Source organism: Oncorhynchus nerka, linkage group LG17, assembly GCF_034236695.1.
Source record: "Oncorhynchus nerka isolate Pitt River linkage group LG17, Oner_Uvic_2.0, whole genome shotgun sequence".
Classification (NCBI taxonomy): Eukaryota; Metazoa; Chordata; class Actinopteri; order Salmoniformes; family Salmonidae; genus Oncorhynchus; species Oncorhynchus nerka.
The window spans coordinates 6,562,968-6,577,904 of record NC_088412.1 but is presented as its reverse complement, the minus strand read 5'-3'; the positions used below and the strand labels follow the sequence as shown (position 1 = coordinate 6,577,904).

At 48.7% G+C, this 14,937-nt stretch overlaps 2 protein-coding genes across 2 annotated transcripts in view; both read right to left on the bottom strand.

Moving 5' to 3' along the window:
* The window catches only part of LOC135561380 (E3 ubiquitin/ISG15 ligase TRIM25-like), a 426,185-nt gene that overhangs the window by 132,630 nt on the left and 278,618 nt on the right, over positions 1-14,937 (bottom strand). The gene's annotated exons all lie outside the window — the stretch shown is intronic.
* LOC135561388 (tripartite motif-containing protein 16-like) overlaps positions 879-14,937 on the bottom strand; it is a 21,301-nt gene continuing 7,242 nt past the window's right edge. The window contains exons 3-6 of the mRNA XM_065002885.1: positions 6,074-6,307; positions 2,471-2,630; positions 2,286-2,345; positions 879-2,054 (exon numbers count right to left, since the gene is read on the bottom strand). Coding sequence (XP_064858957.1) covers positions 1,546-2,054; positions 2,286-2,345; positions 2,471-2,630; positions 6,074-6,307 — 963 coding nt within the window. The 3' untranslated portion in view covers positions 879-1,545. The remainder of the gene's footprint in view (positions 2,055-2,285; positions 2,346-2,470; positions 2,631-6,073; positions 6,308-14,937) is intronic.

Below are 14,937 nucleotides of genomic sequence, written 5' to 3'. Positions count from 1 at the left end.
ATAGTAAAGACAGTATGGACTATACAGATACTGTATGTAGAACCATAGTAAAGACCAGTATGGACTATCAATACAGGTACTGTATGTAGAACCATAGTAAAGACCAGTATGGACTATCAATACAGGTACTGTATGTAGAACCATAGTAAAGACCAGTATGGACTATGGTAAAGACCAGTATGGACTATCAATACAGGTACTGTATGTAGAACCATAGTAAAGACCAGTATGGACTATCAATACAGGTACTGTATGTAGAACCATAGTAAAGACCAGTATGGACTATCAATACAGGTACTGTATGTAGAACCATAGTAAAGACCAGTATGGACTATCAATACAGGTACTGTATGTAGAACCATAGTAAAGACCAGTATGGACTATCAATACAGGTACTGTATGTAGAACCATAGTAAAGACCAGTATGGACTATCAATACAGGTACTGTATGTAGAACCATAGTAAAGACCAGTATGGACTATCAATACAAAGTGACCATTTAGGCCCAGTTCAATGAGAGGAAGTCTTAACAGAACTGGGGGATGACAGACAGGAAGTGGGGGGTGGAGATCTAATATATTGTTGTGCCAAACACTAAAGCATGATATTGTAATAAATCTACACCCTATTCCCTACGTAGAACACTACTTTAGACCTGGTCAGAAGCACCGTAGTGCACTACGTAGGGAACAGAGACAGTAATTCCCCTGAACATCTTCCTCTTCCTCATCTGGTTTCTTCAACAGCCCTTCACTCCTCCCCTCTTCCTCCCCTCCTCCCTTTTCATTCTATTCTATCAGCCACACCACTAGCTCACCTCCACACAATACATTTACAAGTTAAAGACACACCTTGGAATAAATAACAAAGGAAAACTATTACGAGATGAAGTTGAGTGTTTTTTATTATTTCCCATCACCATAAATCCTATTTAATCACTGAACAGTAGCAGACCTAACTTCATCTGTTCCTGACTCTGGATAGTGGATTAAAAAGACCATCAATCTCCAATGATATTAAAGTACTATTCTGAACATTACTGATATACTGAGTGGCAAGTCAAGATATCTGCTGGTTTTATTGTTTGGTCAACAGCACCACCTGCTGGACAGGTTTAATGTTGCTGGACTGAGCAGTATGGGAGGATGAAAGATGACACATTTAGGGCCGGTTTCCTGGACATCTACATTGAACATACTGTTTAGTCCAGGACTAGGATTCATCTGTGTCTGGGAAACCAGACCATATAGTTTAGTAGAAAGTAAGTGATACCAGCTTGTAGTGGGCTGACTAGTCCTGAATTGTCCTTTAGTTCCTGGACCATTTTCCATGCAGCTCCAGGTGACAGAGAACACATCAATTAGGACCGAGCCAACAAGCTGATCAATGATACTGAGGAGAATTACATAGAGACAGAGAACCAACTGAGAAAACATATCAATGGTTCTGAATGACAACCAATATACATCAACACCAGACATCATGATTCATGGAAATGGACAAGATTAAAACATTGGATTGAATTTTAATTAATAACTAATCAGTTTACAGTTTAACCAGCTCAGCAGAACCAGAGAGACCAAACCCAGGATAGAGGGGCTGAGTGAATGTGGTCTGGACTCTGTGGAGGAGGGTCATTGTGTCAGAGACACTGTAGAAGGACAGAGTACCTGCCTTGTGATCCAGGTACACTCCTACTCTGGAGGACCGAGGGCCTGATACTTTAGTCACAACATTATTGTGTCTGAAACAATAACCACCTCTAGAGCACTTTAAACTCCAGGACTTGTTATTGAATCCAAATCTACCATCTGTCCCTGTTCTGCTGATGTCTTTATATGAGACTGCTGTAACAACACCACCAGTCCTCTCCACCTCCCAGTAACAGCGTCCAGACAGACCCTCTCTACACAGAACCTGCCAGTAGTTGGTGAATCTGTCTGGATGGTCAGGATATGGTTGGACTTGGTCTGTACAGGTCACCTTTCTGTTCCCTTCAGACAGAGAGAGGTGTGTGTGTGCTGTGTTTGGGTCCAGTGTGAGCTGACAGGAATCTGGGAGAAGAGCAGAGACCAATGAGGGGAGTCAGAACAATAAGTTAAGTCAGATACTGTATCTACCCTGTCTTTGATTAGAGCACAGCAGAGATCAAATCAGAGAAATATGAGGAGTCAGATAGATACCCAGTCTTTGATTAGATCTACTATTGCTATATATTTCTAGAGGGATTGTTAGGAGTGTCAGTAAAAAGAGACTGTTAGTTACTTCACAATAAAGAGACTCACATTGTAACAACTGTTCTCTGGTCTTGGGCTCTGGAGGCAGTACAACATCCACTATATTCACTACAGACACACAAACACATTGACAGAGAGAGGGAATGTTATCATCAGACCATATTCCACATGTATATGACTAGTAGGGAACTTTCAATGGTCTAAAGTTGATGTTCTTATTGTTTTCAACACACCTGTAGTGGAGATCTTGGTCCATTCTCCTTTAAGGAAGTCTTCTAGTTTCTCTCTCAGTTCAGACACAGTCTTACTCACATCTCCAAAGTACTGAAGAGGACGGACAACGATGCTGGGTAAGTCTGAAGATACACTGATACTGGAGAGAGACTGATAACTCTGGAGAGAGAGAGAGAGAGAGAGACTGATAACTCTGGAGAGAGAGAGAGAGAGAGACTGATAACTCTGGAGAGAGAGAGAGAGAGAGAGAGAGACTGATACCTCTGGAGAGAGAGAGAGAGAGAGAGAGAGAGAGACTGATACCTCTGGAGAGAGAGAGAGAGACTGATACCTCTGGAGAGAGAGAGAGAGAGAGACTGATACCTCTGGAGAGAGAGAGAGAGAGACTGATACCTCTGGAGAGAGAGAGAGAGAGAGAGACTGATACCTCTGGAGAGAGAGAGAGAGAGAGAGAGACTGATACCTCTGGAGAGAGAGAGAGAGAGAGAGACTGATACCTCTGGAGAGAGAGAGAGAGAGAGAGACTGATACCTCTGGAGAGAGAGAGAGAGAGAGACTGATACCTCTGGAGAGAGAGAGAGAGAGAGACTGATACCTCTGGAGAGAGAGATACCTCTGAGAGAGAGAGAGAGAGAGACTGATACCTCTGGAGAGAGAGAGAGAGAGAGAGACTGATACCTCTGGAGAGAGAGAGAGAGAGAGAGAGAGAGAGAGAGACTGATACCTCTGGAGAGAGAGAGAGAGAGAGAGAGAGAGACTGATACCTCTGGAGAGAGAGAGAGAGAGAGAGAGAGACTGATACCTCTGGAGAGAGAGAGAGAGAGAGACTGATACCTCTGGAGAGAGAGAGAGAGAGAGAGAGAGAGAGAGAGACTGATACCTCTGGAGAGAGAGAGAGGGACAGACAGAGAGGGACAGACAGAGAGGGACAGACAGAGAGGGAGGAACAGAGAGGACAGACAGAGAGACAGAGAGGGAGGAACAGAGAGAGAGAGAGGGATAGACAGAGAGGGACAGACAGAGAGGGACAGACAGAGAGGGACAGACAGAGAGGGACAGACAGAGAGGGAGGAACAGAGAGAGAGAGAGGGACAGACAGAGAGGGAGGAGACAGAGAGGGACAGACAGAGAGGGAGGAACAGAGAGGGAGGAACAGAGGAACAGAGAGGGACAGACAGAGAGGGACAGACAGAGAAGGACAGAGGAACAGAGAGGGACAGACAGAGAAGACAGGACAGACAGAGAGGACTGACAGAGAGGACAGGAACAGAGAGGGACAGACAGAGAGGGAGGAGAGAGAGAGGACAGACAGAGAGGACAGACAGAGAAGGACAGACAGAGAAGGACAGACAGAGAAGGACAGACAGAGAGGGACAGACAGAGAGGGACAGACAGAGAGGGACAGACAGAGAGGGACAGACAGAGAGGGACAGACAGAGAGGGACAGACAGAGAGGACAGACAGAGAGGGACAGACAGAGAGGAGGGACAGAGAGGGACTGACAGAGAGGGACTGACAGAGAGGGACTGACAGAGAGGGACAGACAGAGAGGGAGGAACAGAGAGGGACAGACAGAGAGGGACAGACAGAGAGGGACGGACAGAGAGGGACGGACAGAGAGGGACGGACAGAGAGGACAGACAGAGAGGACAGACAGAGAGGGACAGACAGAGAGGGACAGACAGAGAGGACAGACAGAGAGGGAGGAACAGAGAGGGACAGACAGAGAGGGGAGGAACAGAGAGGGACAGACAGAGAGGGACAGACAGAGAGGACAGACAGAGAGGGACAGACAGAGAGGGACAGACAGAGAGGGACAGACAGAGAGGGAGGAACAGAGAGGGACAGACAGAGAGGGAGGAACAGAGAGGGACGGACAGAGAGGGACAGACAGAGAGGGACAGACAGAGAGGGACAGACAGAGAGGGACAGACAGAGAGGGAGGAACAGAGAGGGAGGAACAGAGAGGGAGGAACAGAGAGGGACAGACAGAGAGGGACGGACAGAGAGGGACAGACAGAGAGGGACAGACAGAGAGGGACAGACAGAGAGGGACAGACAGAGAGGGACAGACAGAGAGGGACAGACAGAGAGGGACAGACAGAGAGGGACAGACAGAGAGGGAGGAACAGAGAGGGAGGAACAGAGAGGGACGGACAGAGAGGGACGGACAGAGAGGGACGGACAGAGAGGGACGGACAGAGAGGGACGGACAGAGAGGGACAGACAGAGAGGGACAGACAGAGAGGGACAGACAGAGAGGGACAGACAGAGAGGGACAGACAGAGAGGGACGGACAGAGAGGGACGGACAGAGAGGGACGGACAGAGAGGGACGGACAGACAGAGAGGGACGGACAGAGAGGGACGGACAGAGAGGGACAGACAGAGAGAGACAGACAGAGAGGGACGGACAGAGAGGGACAGGACAGAGAGGACAGACAGAGAGGACAGACAGAGAGGGACAGACAGAGAGGACAGACAGAGAGGGACAGACAGAGAGGACAGACAGAGAGGGACAGACAGAGAGGACAGACAGAGAGGGACAGACAGAGAGGGAGGAACAGAGAGGGAGGAACAGAGAGGGAGGAACAGAGAGGGACAGACAGAGAGGGACGGACAGAGAGGGACAGACAGAGAGGGACAGACAGAGAGGGACAGACAGAGAGGGACAGACAGAGAGGGACGGACAGAGAGGGACGGACAGAGAGGGACGGACAGAGAGGGACGGACAGAGAGGGACGGACAGAGAGGGACAGACAGAGAGGGACAGACAGAGAGGGACAGACAGAGAGGGACGGACAGAGAGGGACAGACAGACAGGGACAGACAGACAGAGAGGGACAGACAGACAGAGAGGGACAGACAGACAGAGAGGGACAGACAGAGAGGGACGGACAGAGAGGGACGGACAGACAGAGAGGGACGGACAGAGAGGGACGGACAGAGAGGGACAGACAGAGAGAGACAGACAGAGAGGGACAGACAGAGAGGGACGGACAGAGAGGGACGGACAGAGAGGGACGGACAGAGAGGGACGGACAGAGAGGGACGGACAGAGAGGGAGAGAGAGAGGGACAGACAGAGAGGGACGGACAGAGAGGGACAGACAGAGAGGGACGGACAGACAGAGGGACAGACAGAGAGGGACGGATAGAGAGGGACGGACAGAGAGGGACAGACAGAGAGGGATGGATAGAGAGGGACAGACAGAGAGGGACAGACAGACAGAGAGGGACGGATAGAGAGGGACAGACAGAGAGGGACGGATAGAGAGGGACAGACAGACAGAGAGGGACGGATAGAGAGGGACAGACAGAGAGGGACGGACAGAGAGGGACGGACAGAGAGGGACGGACAGAGAGGGACGGACAGAGAGGGACGGACAGAGAGGGACGGACAGAGAGGGACAGACAGAGAGGGACAGACAGAGAGGGACAGACAGAGAGGGACGGACAGAGAGGGACGGATAGAGAGGGACAGACAAAGAGGGACAGACAGAGAGGGACAGACAGAGAGACAGACAGGACAACATAATGATTGAGATGAATAGTTTCCCATGAAGTTAATTTCATATCACATGTAACAAGACAGTTTAGTTACCTGGAGGAAATGGATGTGATCCTCTGTGTGTGAGAGCTGCTCCAGCTCAGTGCTTCTCTTCCTCAGCTCAGCTATCTCCTGCTTCAGTTGCTCCAGGAGTCCTTCAGCTTGACTCACTTGAGCCTCCTCTTGGGCTCTGATCAGCTCCTTCACCTCAGAGCTCCTTCTCTCAATGGAGCGGATCAGCTCAGTAAAGATCTGATCACTGTCCTCCACTGCTGACTGTGCAGAGAGCTGGAGAGAGAGAGAGAGAGAGAGAGAGACAGAGAGAGACAGAGAGAGAGAGAGAGAGACAGAGAGAGAGAGAGAGAGAGAGAGAGAGAGAGAGAGAGAGAGAGACAGAGAGAGAGAGAGAGAGACAGAGACAGAGAGAGAGAGAGAGAGAGAGAGAGAGAGACAGAGAGATGTTAGGAAGTGCTATTTCTTATGTAAGTGACCAGCATACTGCTATTGCATTGTTATAACTGAGACAACACATAGCAACATATACTCACAGTAAAGGATGTGGGGCCCCCTACAGGATAACTCTCGCACACACACCAGATTCCCCTTTTAGCTGATCATTGTGTGACGGCGGGATTCTAGAGTGACGGACGGCCCAGCTGAGCCAATGCAAGAAGACTACCTCAAGTGTGAACCAATCCGAAGAAACGAACTTCCAGAATCTACCCACTTTCTTTTGTATAAATTGTATTGTAACGGTTCACTCTCCCTCTTTTCCTGCTGTTCTGTGCGAGCGAATGGAAGGGCCGTATTTACGTGTACCAGATATTCTCCCTCTGAAATAAACTGTCGCTTGTCGTACAATTTTAACACCTGGTCTGAATCGATCCTTAACCGGCTCACCCTTCTAATATCCTTTTATCAACAAAACATGGTAGCCAGAGGATGGTTGAATAACGGTCCGGTCGAAGTGAGTTGATTGGGTGTGAGAAGGAGAGTGACGGAAGGACGGTTCCAAAAAGAGACGGGTGAAAGAAATTCGGGGGAGGACAATAATTCTGCTCAACTCGGGAAACTGATCTAAAAGGTGCACCATAAACAAGGTAAGCAAAACCTGTTAAATCAAACTTTGCATATTGTCGTATAGTCTGTCTAAATTCTGATCAGTATTTCCGAGTAAGTATGAATTCTTGTGTAAATTTATAATTTGCTGACGAGTCAAAGAACAGTAGAGTGAACATATGTGGTACGAACCGGCGACGGCCGGGTGATTAAATCATTGATGAGATATCAGCGAGGGGATAGATTGTGTAATTTTGTCCCGTGACCCGGTCAGCGCAATCTGATAGCTTTCAATGATGAGGGATCACTTTTGAGGCCTGTAGTTCCGAAAGGGGTCGGACATGTGTACAATTTTGATAAGGGATCAGCACGATAGAGAATAGGGATAGATGTCAGTAAGGGAATAGCAAATTGCTATTCATTAAACCTGGCGCCGAGGTTGTCCAGCGGCTCGGTCGAAGTCCAGTCTGATAAGGGGTCCATAGGGATAGATGTCAGTAAGGGAATAGCAAATTGCTATTCATTAAACCTGGCGCCGAGGTTGTCCCGCTGCTCGGTCGAAGTCCAGTCTGATAAGAGGTCCAATGATAAAGATAAGCTGATAGGGATAGATATCAGTAAGGATAGCAAATTGGTCAGAGAGATGACGTGTATTTGTAACGGTTTATATTAAAATGTAATGTGGTTGTAATCGTCTCCATTAAGATTGTTGATGGTTTGAGAGACAGAGAGAGAGAGAGAGAGAACTCAAGAAGGGTTATTGAATAAATCTGAAAATTCTGTGTTGTATTCCATGTTGTGTGTAAAACTTCCATGTTGTGTGTATCTATAACTTCTGTGTAAAATGTATAATATGTAAACTTTCATGTTGTGTGTATCTATAACTTCTGTGTAAAATGTATAATCAGGAACAAAATGACTGATGTATAATTGAAATAAGATCTGAATATAATATTTAATATTGCGACTATATAGTCGAATAGATCCCTTGGTTGCGCGCTCCACGAAAGCTATACCAACCCAATCGTTTTTCTCGAACTGAATATACAAGGAAAAGCTCTGAGATAAGGCAGAGTGTGAGCAATAGTGTCTCCTCGAATACATCGTTGTTATTAACTAACGACGGACTAAGTATATTCTAATTATATTCAAGTAGTCTGGCAAAATTCCGATTAAGTTACGATTAATTTCCGATTGAATTAAATTGAATCACGATTAAAAAAAAAAAAAATAAAATTCACAATGGCGACCCCCAATACTCCAAAGCTGAAGTTTAATGAGTTCCTAGACAAAAAAATGGAATATAGATCAGGGGGAAAGGGACAGTGGAAGGATATAAAGAAAGTCTGGGAGGGAGTAAAGTTAAGATGGACGCAAGCAGGTTACCTAGGAGGGGGACTGCCAACCGGGGTCCAGTTGAAAATAATGGAATGTGGGTTAAGGGAGACGTTGCAGGAAGCTAGAGACAAGGAAATAGGGAGAAACAAGGCCCATGTATTCAGGAACCAAGGGACCAAACAGAGAAAGAGAGCAGAAGAGGAACTAAAGATAGGAACTTGGGCCATAGAAGAAGCGCAGAAAGCACAACTGAATAAAAATCTTGACATGATGGGGGTGGCCACTTCCTCACAAGGGGCAGATGAACAGACGAGCTACCACCAGGAGATGGGGCCAAATCCATTCCCCTCTGCTCCATCAACATCTGAGCCCTCAACAACCCAACCCCTTTACCCAGTCCTGTCAAATATGCCTCCACCTTATAATGAAGAGAGGAGAAGGGCTGGGCCCGCGTCAACACAGGCCCCTCTGTTCCTTGTAAAAGAAGGAGTACTAAAAGGGGATACGTTGATTAAAGGGGGCCACTTGGAGTGTGAATTATTAGAACCTGGCCCACAGAGCTACTCCACACCAGGGGGGTGCACAAAGGTGCACACCAGGGCCGTCTGACCTGCATGCCCCTCGATCTATGCGAGAACAGCTCCACCTCAGTGGCCACACAAGGAATCCATTCACAGATGGACCAGGGGGCAACGGGAGCAGCTTGAAGTCAAAGGGGAGGGATACCCCATCTCCAGCACATCCAGTATATACGGAAAACATAAAGGGGAACCAATGAGCGACATTCGTAAGGAATATTTCACAAATGGCAGTATACCAGACGAAAATCTAATGTCTTTCAGCGAACCGGAAGAACAGGGGAAGATGATATGGAACTACAAGAGGAGACAGAGGAAGACGTTCCCCTCCTGTCTGCAGGTGTATGGGAGGCGAAACCCAACTTAAACTCATGGAAGAGGCTACAGCAGAAACGGGTGAAGCAGTCCTGTTACAAGGGATTTTTAAGGGAAAATCAACTCCCGTTCAAACGGCAGCAAGACAGTCGCAGCGCATCATAGATAGACAACGGAGAAAAGGGGAAGAAGAAGAAAAAAACGACAGGAGCTGTATCAAATGCCACTCAGGATGGATGAAACATCTAACCGAGAGGAATACGTTGCTTGGAAGATGCAAGATTTAACGGCCCTGATGGAACAGCTCCCGAGCTTACATGGGGGGGCCTCAGCCTGGCTGCTTCAGCTTCAATCCTTAACTTCCGGGGTTCGGCTTGCGCTGGGGGACATGAAAGCCTTATTGGCTAGGTCAACCGACTACACGACCATGAAGGCCATAATAAACACAGCAGGACTGGGATCCCATGGGGCTTCAACAGAACCTGAAAAATATAGGGGAGCACTGTGGGATGAGCTGAGAAGGGCATATCCCACCAAGAAAAATTATGACACCCTTACCTCGTTCACCATGGAAGACGGGGAGCAGGCAGCTCGATACCTGGACAGGGCAAAGACAACCTGGAGATCAGTGCATATTGAACCCCATGACCAGAGCGGTACCACTCTCAGCATGTGGAAGGAGATGGTGGTGAATGGGACGCCGACAGAGGTGAAAAACAAGCTTAGGGCCACAGTGGGGCTGATGGCCTTGCCCACTGCTCAATTCAACTCCCATGTACACCATCACATCTCTCAATACAGTAAAAACAAAGGCACGGCTGATTCACAAGTACAATCGCTGCAACTCCAGTTGCTCAAACTACAATTAAATGAAGCCCAAAAGATCGCGAATCCAAAAAAGCAAATGGTGGTGGAAGACCCCACGGATATAGCTAAGATTGTATCCCAGACCATAAATCAGATGTTGGTGGCAGCTCCAGCACCACCAACCCCCGCACAGGCACCGGTCGTGTACACCGCCCCTCCAACTCCAGGAGCCAACTACGGATATGGGGGTTATGCTCAGCCAAGGTTCTCCAACCCCAAGGGACCAACATGGAGGGGGCCGACACAAGTAAGACCCTCTCATTGCTACAACTGTCAACACGAAGGCCATTACGCCAAAGACTGCCCCGCCCCCCTCTCACAGCAGCGCCTGTCATATTTGGCTAACAGAGGGAGGAGAGGTGGACAACGGGGAAGAGGGGCCCCATGGTACCCAGCTCCTGCCCAGGGATATCCACCAGCCCACAACCCAGCGCCTCCTACCGGCCCCACCTTCCAGGGGATGTCAGAGGGGCAACCCCCATGGGAATGAAGCTGCCCACCACCACCAGTCGGGTTAGATGGCGAACGATTCCCCGTCCACACAGAACCCACCATCACGTGTGATGTACAGGGAGTCACTCACAGGTTCCTTGTGGACACAGGATGCACATATTCCGCCATTAATTCACATCAACCCCTCTCTTCAGACAAGGTAAAGGTGGTGGGGGTTTCAGGGAATCCTGAAGATCAATACAAAACTACTCCACTATTATTCCAGTGGGGGCCTTCCAGTTTAAAACACCAATTCCTATATTGTCCAAATTGCCCAATTAACCTACTAGGTCGAGACCTGCTCTGTAAATTGGGATGCGCAATCTACCTAACTGAATCAGGCGTGGAGGTTTCGCTCGTTACACCGAAAAGGGCCCGAATCCTGATGCTCCCAATTCTGCCCGCACCTGCTCAATCCACCACACAGGAGGTTTACTGGTTCAAATGCCTGCCATCTGGACCTGGCACTCCTGCCATCCAATTTCAATTCAACCAATGGAGGAAGCTAATATATACCTTTCATCCCTACAAGACACCACAGGCAGAATTACACTGTACACTCAACGTCACTGACGACGAAGACACACCATACACACAAGATTGGGATGAAAACATGATGCATCTTACCCCAGATATACGGTGTCTCACCATTGTGTGCGGCCCTGAGGGGGTGGCAGCCCCAGTCATACTCCCACACCATATTAAAACTTGGTATCAACTGGGACCAGACTCTTCTCCTCACGTGACCCTCGCAGTAGGGAATGGACATGAGGCCCGAAGTCTAGGTCCAATGATAAAAAGGGCCTCGAAACTCACTTGGGAAGCGACTAGTACACCAGGCCTGTTGAAGGCAACCACCGAAGAGATGTGGCGGCTGACTATGGTGGACACTGAAGAGCGGTGCGAGCCTGAGCGTCTCACTCTCCCCAGTCACCACGGAAAACCATATTCTGATCACCCTTCCTCCCCTGCTGTCTTGAATTCCATTGACAAGGCAATATGGACAACCACACCATTTGACGTGGGAAAGATACAGGTCCAACCAGTGCGCATTACCCTAACTAATTCAGCACAAGTACCAATATTTCGAACCCAATATCGACTGAAGCATGAACAGACGGAGGGGATCAGACCCACTATTGAAGGCCTCCTGGGAGCTGGATGCATATACAGGACTCTGTCACCCTGGAACACCCCCATACTTCCGGTTCTGAAGGCAGGAGGAGAAACATACCGGATGGTACAGGATTTCCGGGCCGTGAATGAAGTTACCACACCCATTGATCTCCCTGTTCCCGACCCACACATTACTCTGAGCAACCTGTCACCCAAGCATCGGTATTTCACCGTGGTGGACTTGGCAAATGCTTTTTTCAGCATCCCACTGGATGAGGCTTCCCAGCCGCTGTTTGCCTTTACCTACGAGAATCAGCAATTTACTTATTCCGTACTTCCTCAAGGCTACACTTCTTCCCCTGGAATTTTCAATTATATCCTGAAGACACACCTGGCAGAACTGAAAATCCCGGAAGGAGTAATACTCATACAATATGTAGACGATCTGTTGCTGGGGGCTCCCAACTCAGACCTTTGTCTGGAGATGACCAAAACCTTACTAGACTTTCTGGCAGTAAAAGGATACAAAGTCAAGAGGTCGAAAGTCCAATCATGTAGACGAACCGTTCTGTTCCTGGGAAGGGAAATCTCAAGCGAGGGAGCAGGCCTCTCCAAATCACACCGAGACTCAATCCTACATCATCCCAGGCCCATTACTGTTTCAGGAATGCTCTCTTTCCTGGGGTTGACGGGATATAGCCGCACTCATATCCCAGACTATACTGAAAGAACTGAACCCCTGAGAGAAATTGTTCGAGAAGCTGGCCCAAGAAACCTACGGGCCCCACTTACATGGACTCCTGAAGCTTCAACGGCGTTTGGGCTCCTGAAAACTGACCTGTCTGTGGCTGCTGCTCTCACGGCACCAGACTACGGTAAAACATTTCACCTGGATGTTTCTGAAAAGGAAGGCTTTGCATCCGCCGTCCTTTTTCAGAAACATGAGGGGGAGAGAAGAGTACTCATGTACCACTCTTCAAAACTTGACCACATTGAAACCGGCCAGACCGCCTGTTCAAGATACGTTGCGGCGGTAGCCAAGGCGATTGAGAAGACAACCCATCTGGTAATGTGCCACAAGATGCAAATACATACCCACCACGGGGTGGCAGCATACCTCATCAGCAAAGAATTTACCTTCAGTGCGGACAGAAAAAACAAAATCCAGAACAAATGCACTCAGTCGCACATCACTTTTGTGAACACCGACAAGAATATGGCAGATGCACTCACCGCAGAAGATGGCCTAGCACACTCCTGCCAAGAGAGGGCAGCACAAGAGCTCAAACTGAGACCAGACCTAGAAAATGAACCATTGACATCACCAGATCTATGGCTATACACAGACGGATGTTGCTACAAGGGAGACACAGGGAACATAGCTGCCTATGCGGTCGTACAGCAGTTGCACGACAAAACACATGTCACGTTGGAATCAGGAATTATCCCCCAGCCAGCATCGGCACAACTTGCGGAAATTGTGGGGTTGACTCAAGCCCTAGAAAGAGCAGAAGGAAAGACTGTAAATATTTACACGGACTCGGCATACGCACACGGAGCTGTGCACATAGATGGACCACAATGGGTTAGGCGCAACTTCACCACCACAGGTAACCTACCCATCAAGCACAGAGCCCAGATGGAACGTCTGATACATGCCGTATCATTACCAAAGACAGTGGCCATAATGAAATGCGGAGGCCACCAAAGACAGACCAGCAGAATCAATCAAGGAAATGATGCCGCAGACTTGGCAGCCAAGGCCGCAGGAGGCTACAGCCCCCGACAGATGGTGCTTAGACTAGAACCAGCAAGGACTGAATTGACAAGCCAACACATACTAGAACTACAGGAAGAGGCAGGCCCTTACGAACATTCAGTTTGGACACAGAAGGGAGGCTCTAAAGGACCAGACGGAATGTGGAGATGCCATGATGGTCGACTGGTGGCTCCGGCAAATCTCTGTCCAGAACTGATAAGGGAAGCCCACGGACCCACCCACGAAGGAAAACTCAGAACTCTACAGAAGGTTTCATACATATGGTGGCACCCCCACATGAAGGACATGACAGATTTATTCTGTGACGAGTGCAACATATGTGGGAGCTACAATTCAAAGAAGCCTTACCAAACCCCAATGGGAGCCTACCCGGTGCCAAACGCATGTTTCCAAGACATTAGTATAGACTATACAGACATGGGAGAAGACAATGTAAAGTACGGGAAGAGATATTTGCTAGTGATGGTAGATAGATTCTCTAGATGGGTAGAAGCAATTCCAACAGCTAAGGAGGATGGGAAGACAGTCATTAAGTGGCTGCAGTCAGAACTAATACCTAGATATGGGGTCCCTAGGCAAATTCGAAGCGACAATGGGTCCCACTTCGCAAACAAACACCTGAGACAGGTGGAGGAGAGGTTCGGCATTATACACAAGTTTGGTTCAGTGTATAAGCCGCAGGCCCAGGGCCTCGTGGAGCGCTGCAACCAATCTCTGAAGAATAAGATAGCCAAAGTATGTGCAGGTACAAAACTGACATGGGTGGAGGCCCTGCCACTAGCATTGATGGCCATGAGGTCATCACCTGGGGCAGGGACTCATCTCTCACCCCACGAAATAATGACAGGGAGAGTAATGCCAGGTCCACCAAGAGAGGGAGGTCATATGCCCCCTCTTGATGTACACCAGATAGGTATGACTGATTATGTAAGAAAATTGACGGAACTGTCTGCAGCTCTATCCAAACAGATACACAAAGTCCATGTGGGGGAGCTGACGGGAGATCCGGAGCAACCAAGGATAAAGGTCGGTGATTGGGTAAGGATCAAGGTCCACAAAAGAAAGTGGGCGGATCCCAGGTGGACTGGACCGTACTAAGTGAAGGAGGTTACTTCACACTCAGTCCAGGTCAAAGGTAAATCGGGCGCACCTTGGCACCACTTGACTCATTGTACACCAGCACCGACTCCTTCCAGAACTCTGACTGAAGTCAGGGTCAATTTGAGCGACCTAAATTTGATTCCAACCACAGAACCCTTAGTTGGTGAGGATGTGGGAGCGATTTCCCTGCACACCAACTAACCGGTCGTCCAGAGATAGGGGCTATCCCTGGACGAGATTGGGGATATCAGGCCCCGTGTTTGTTATTTTCA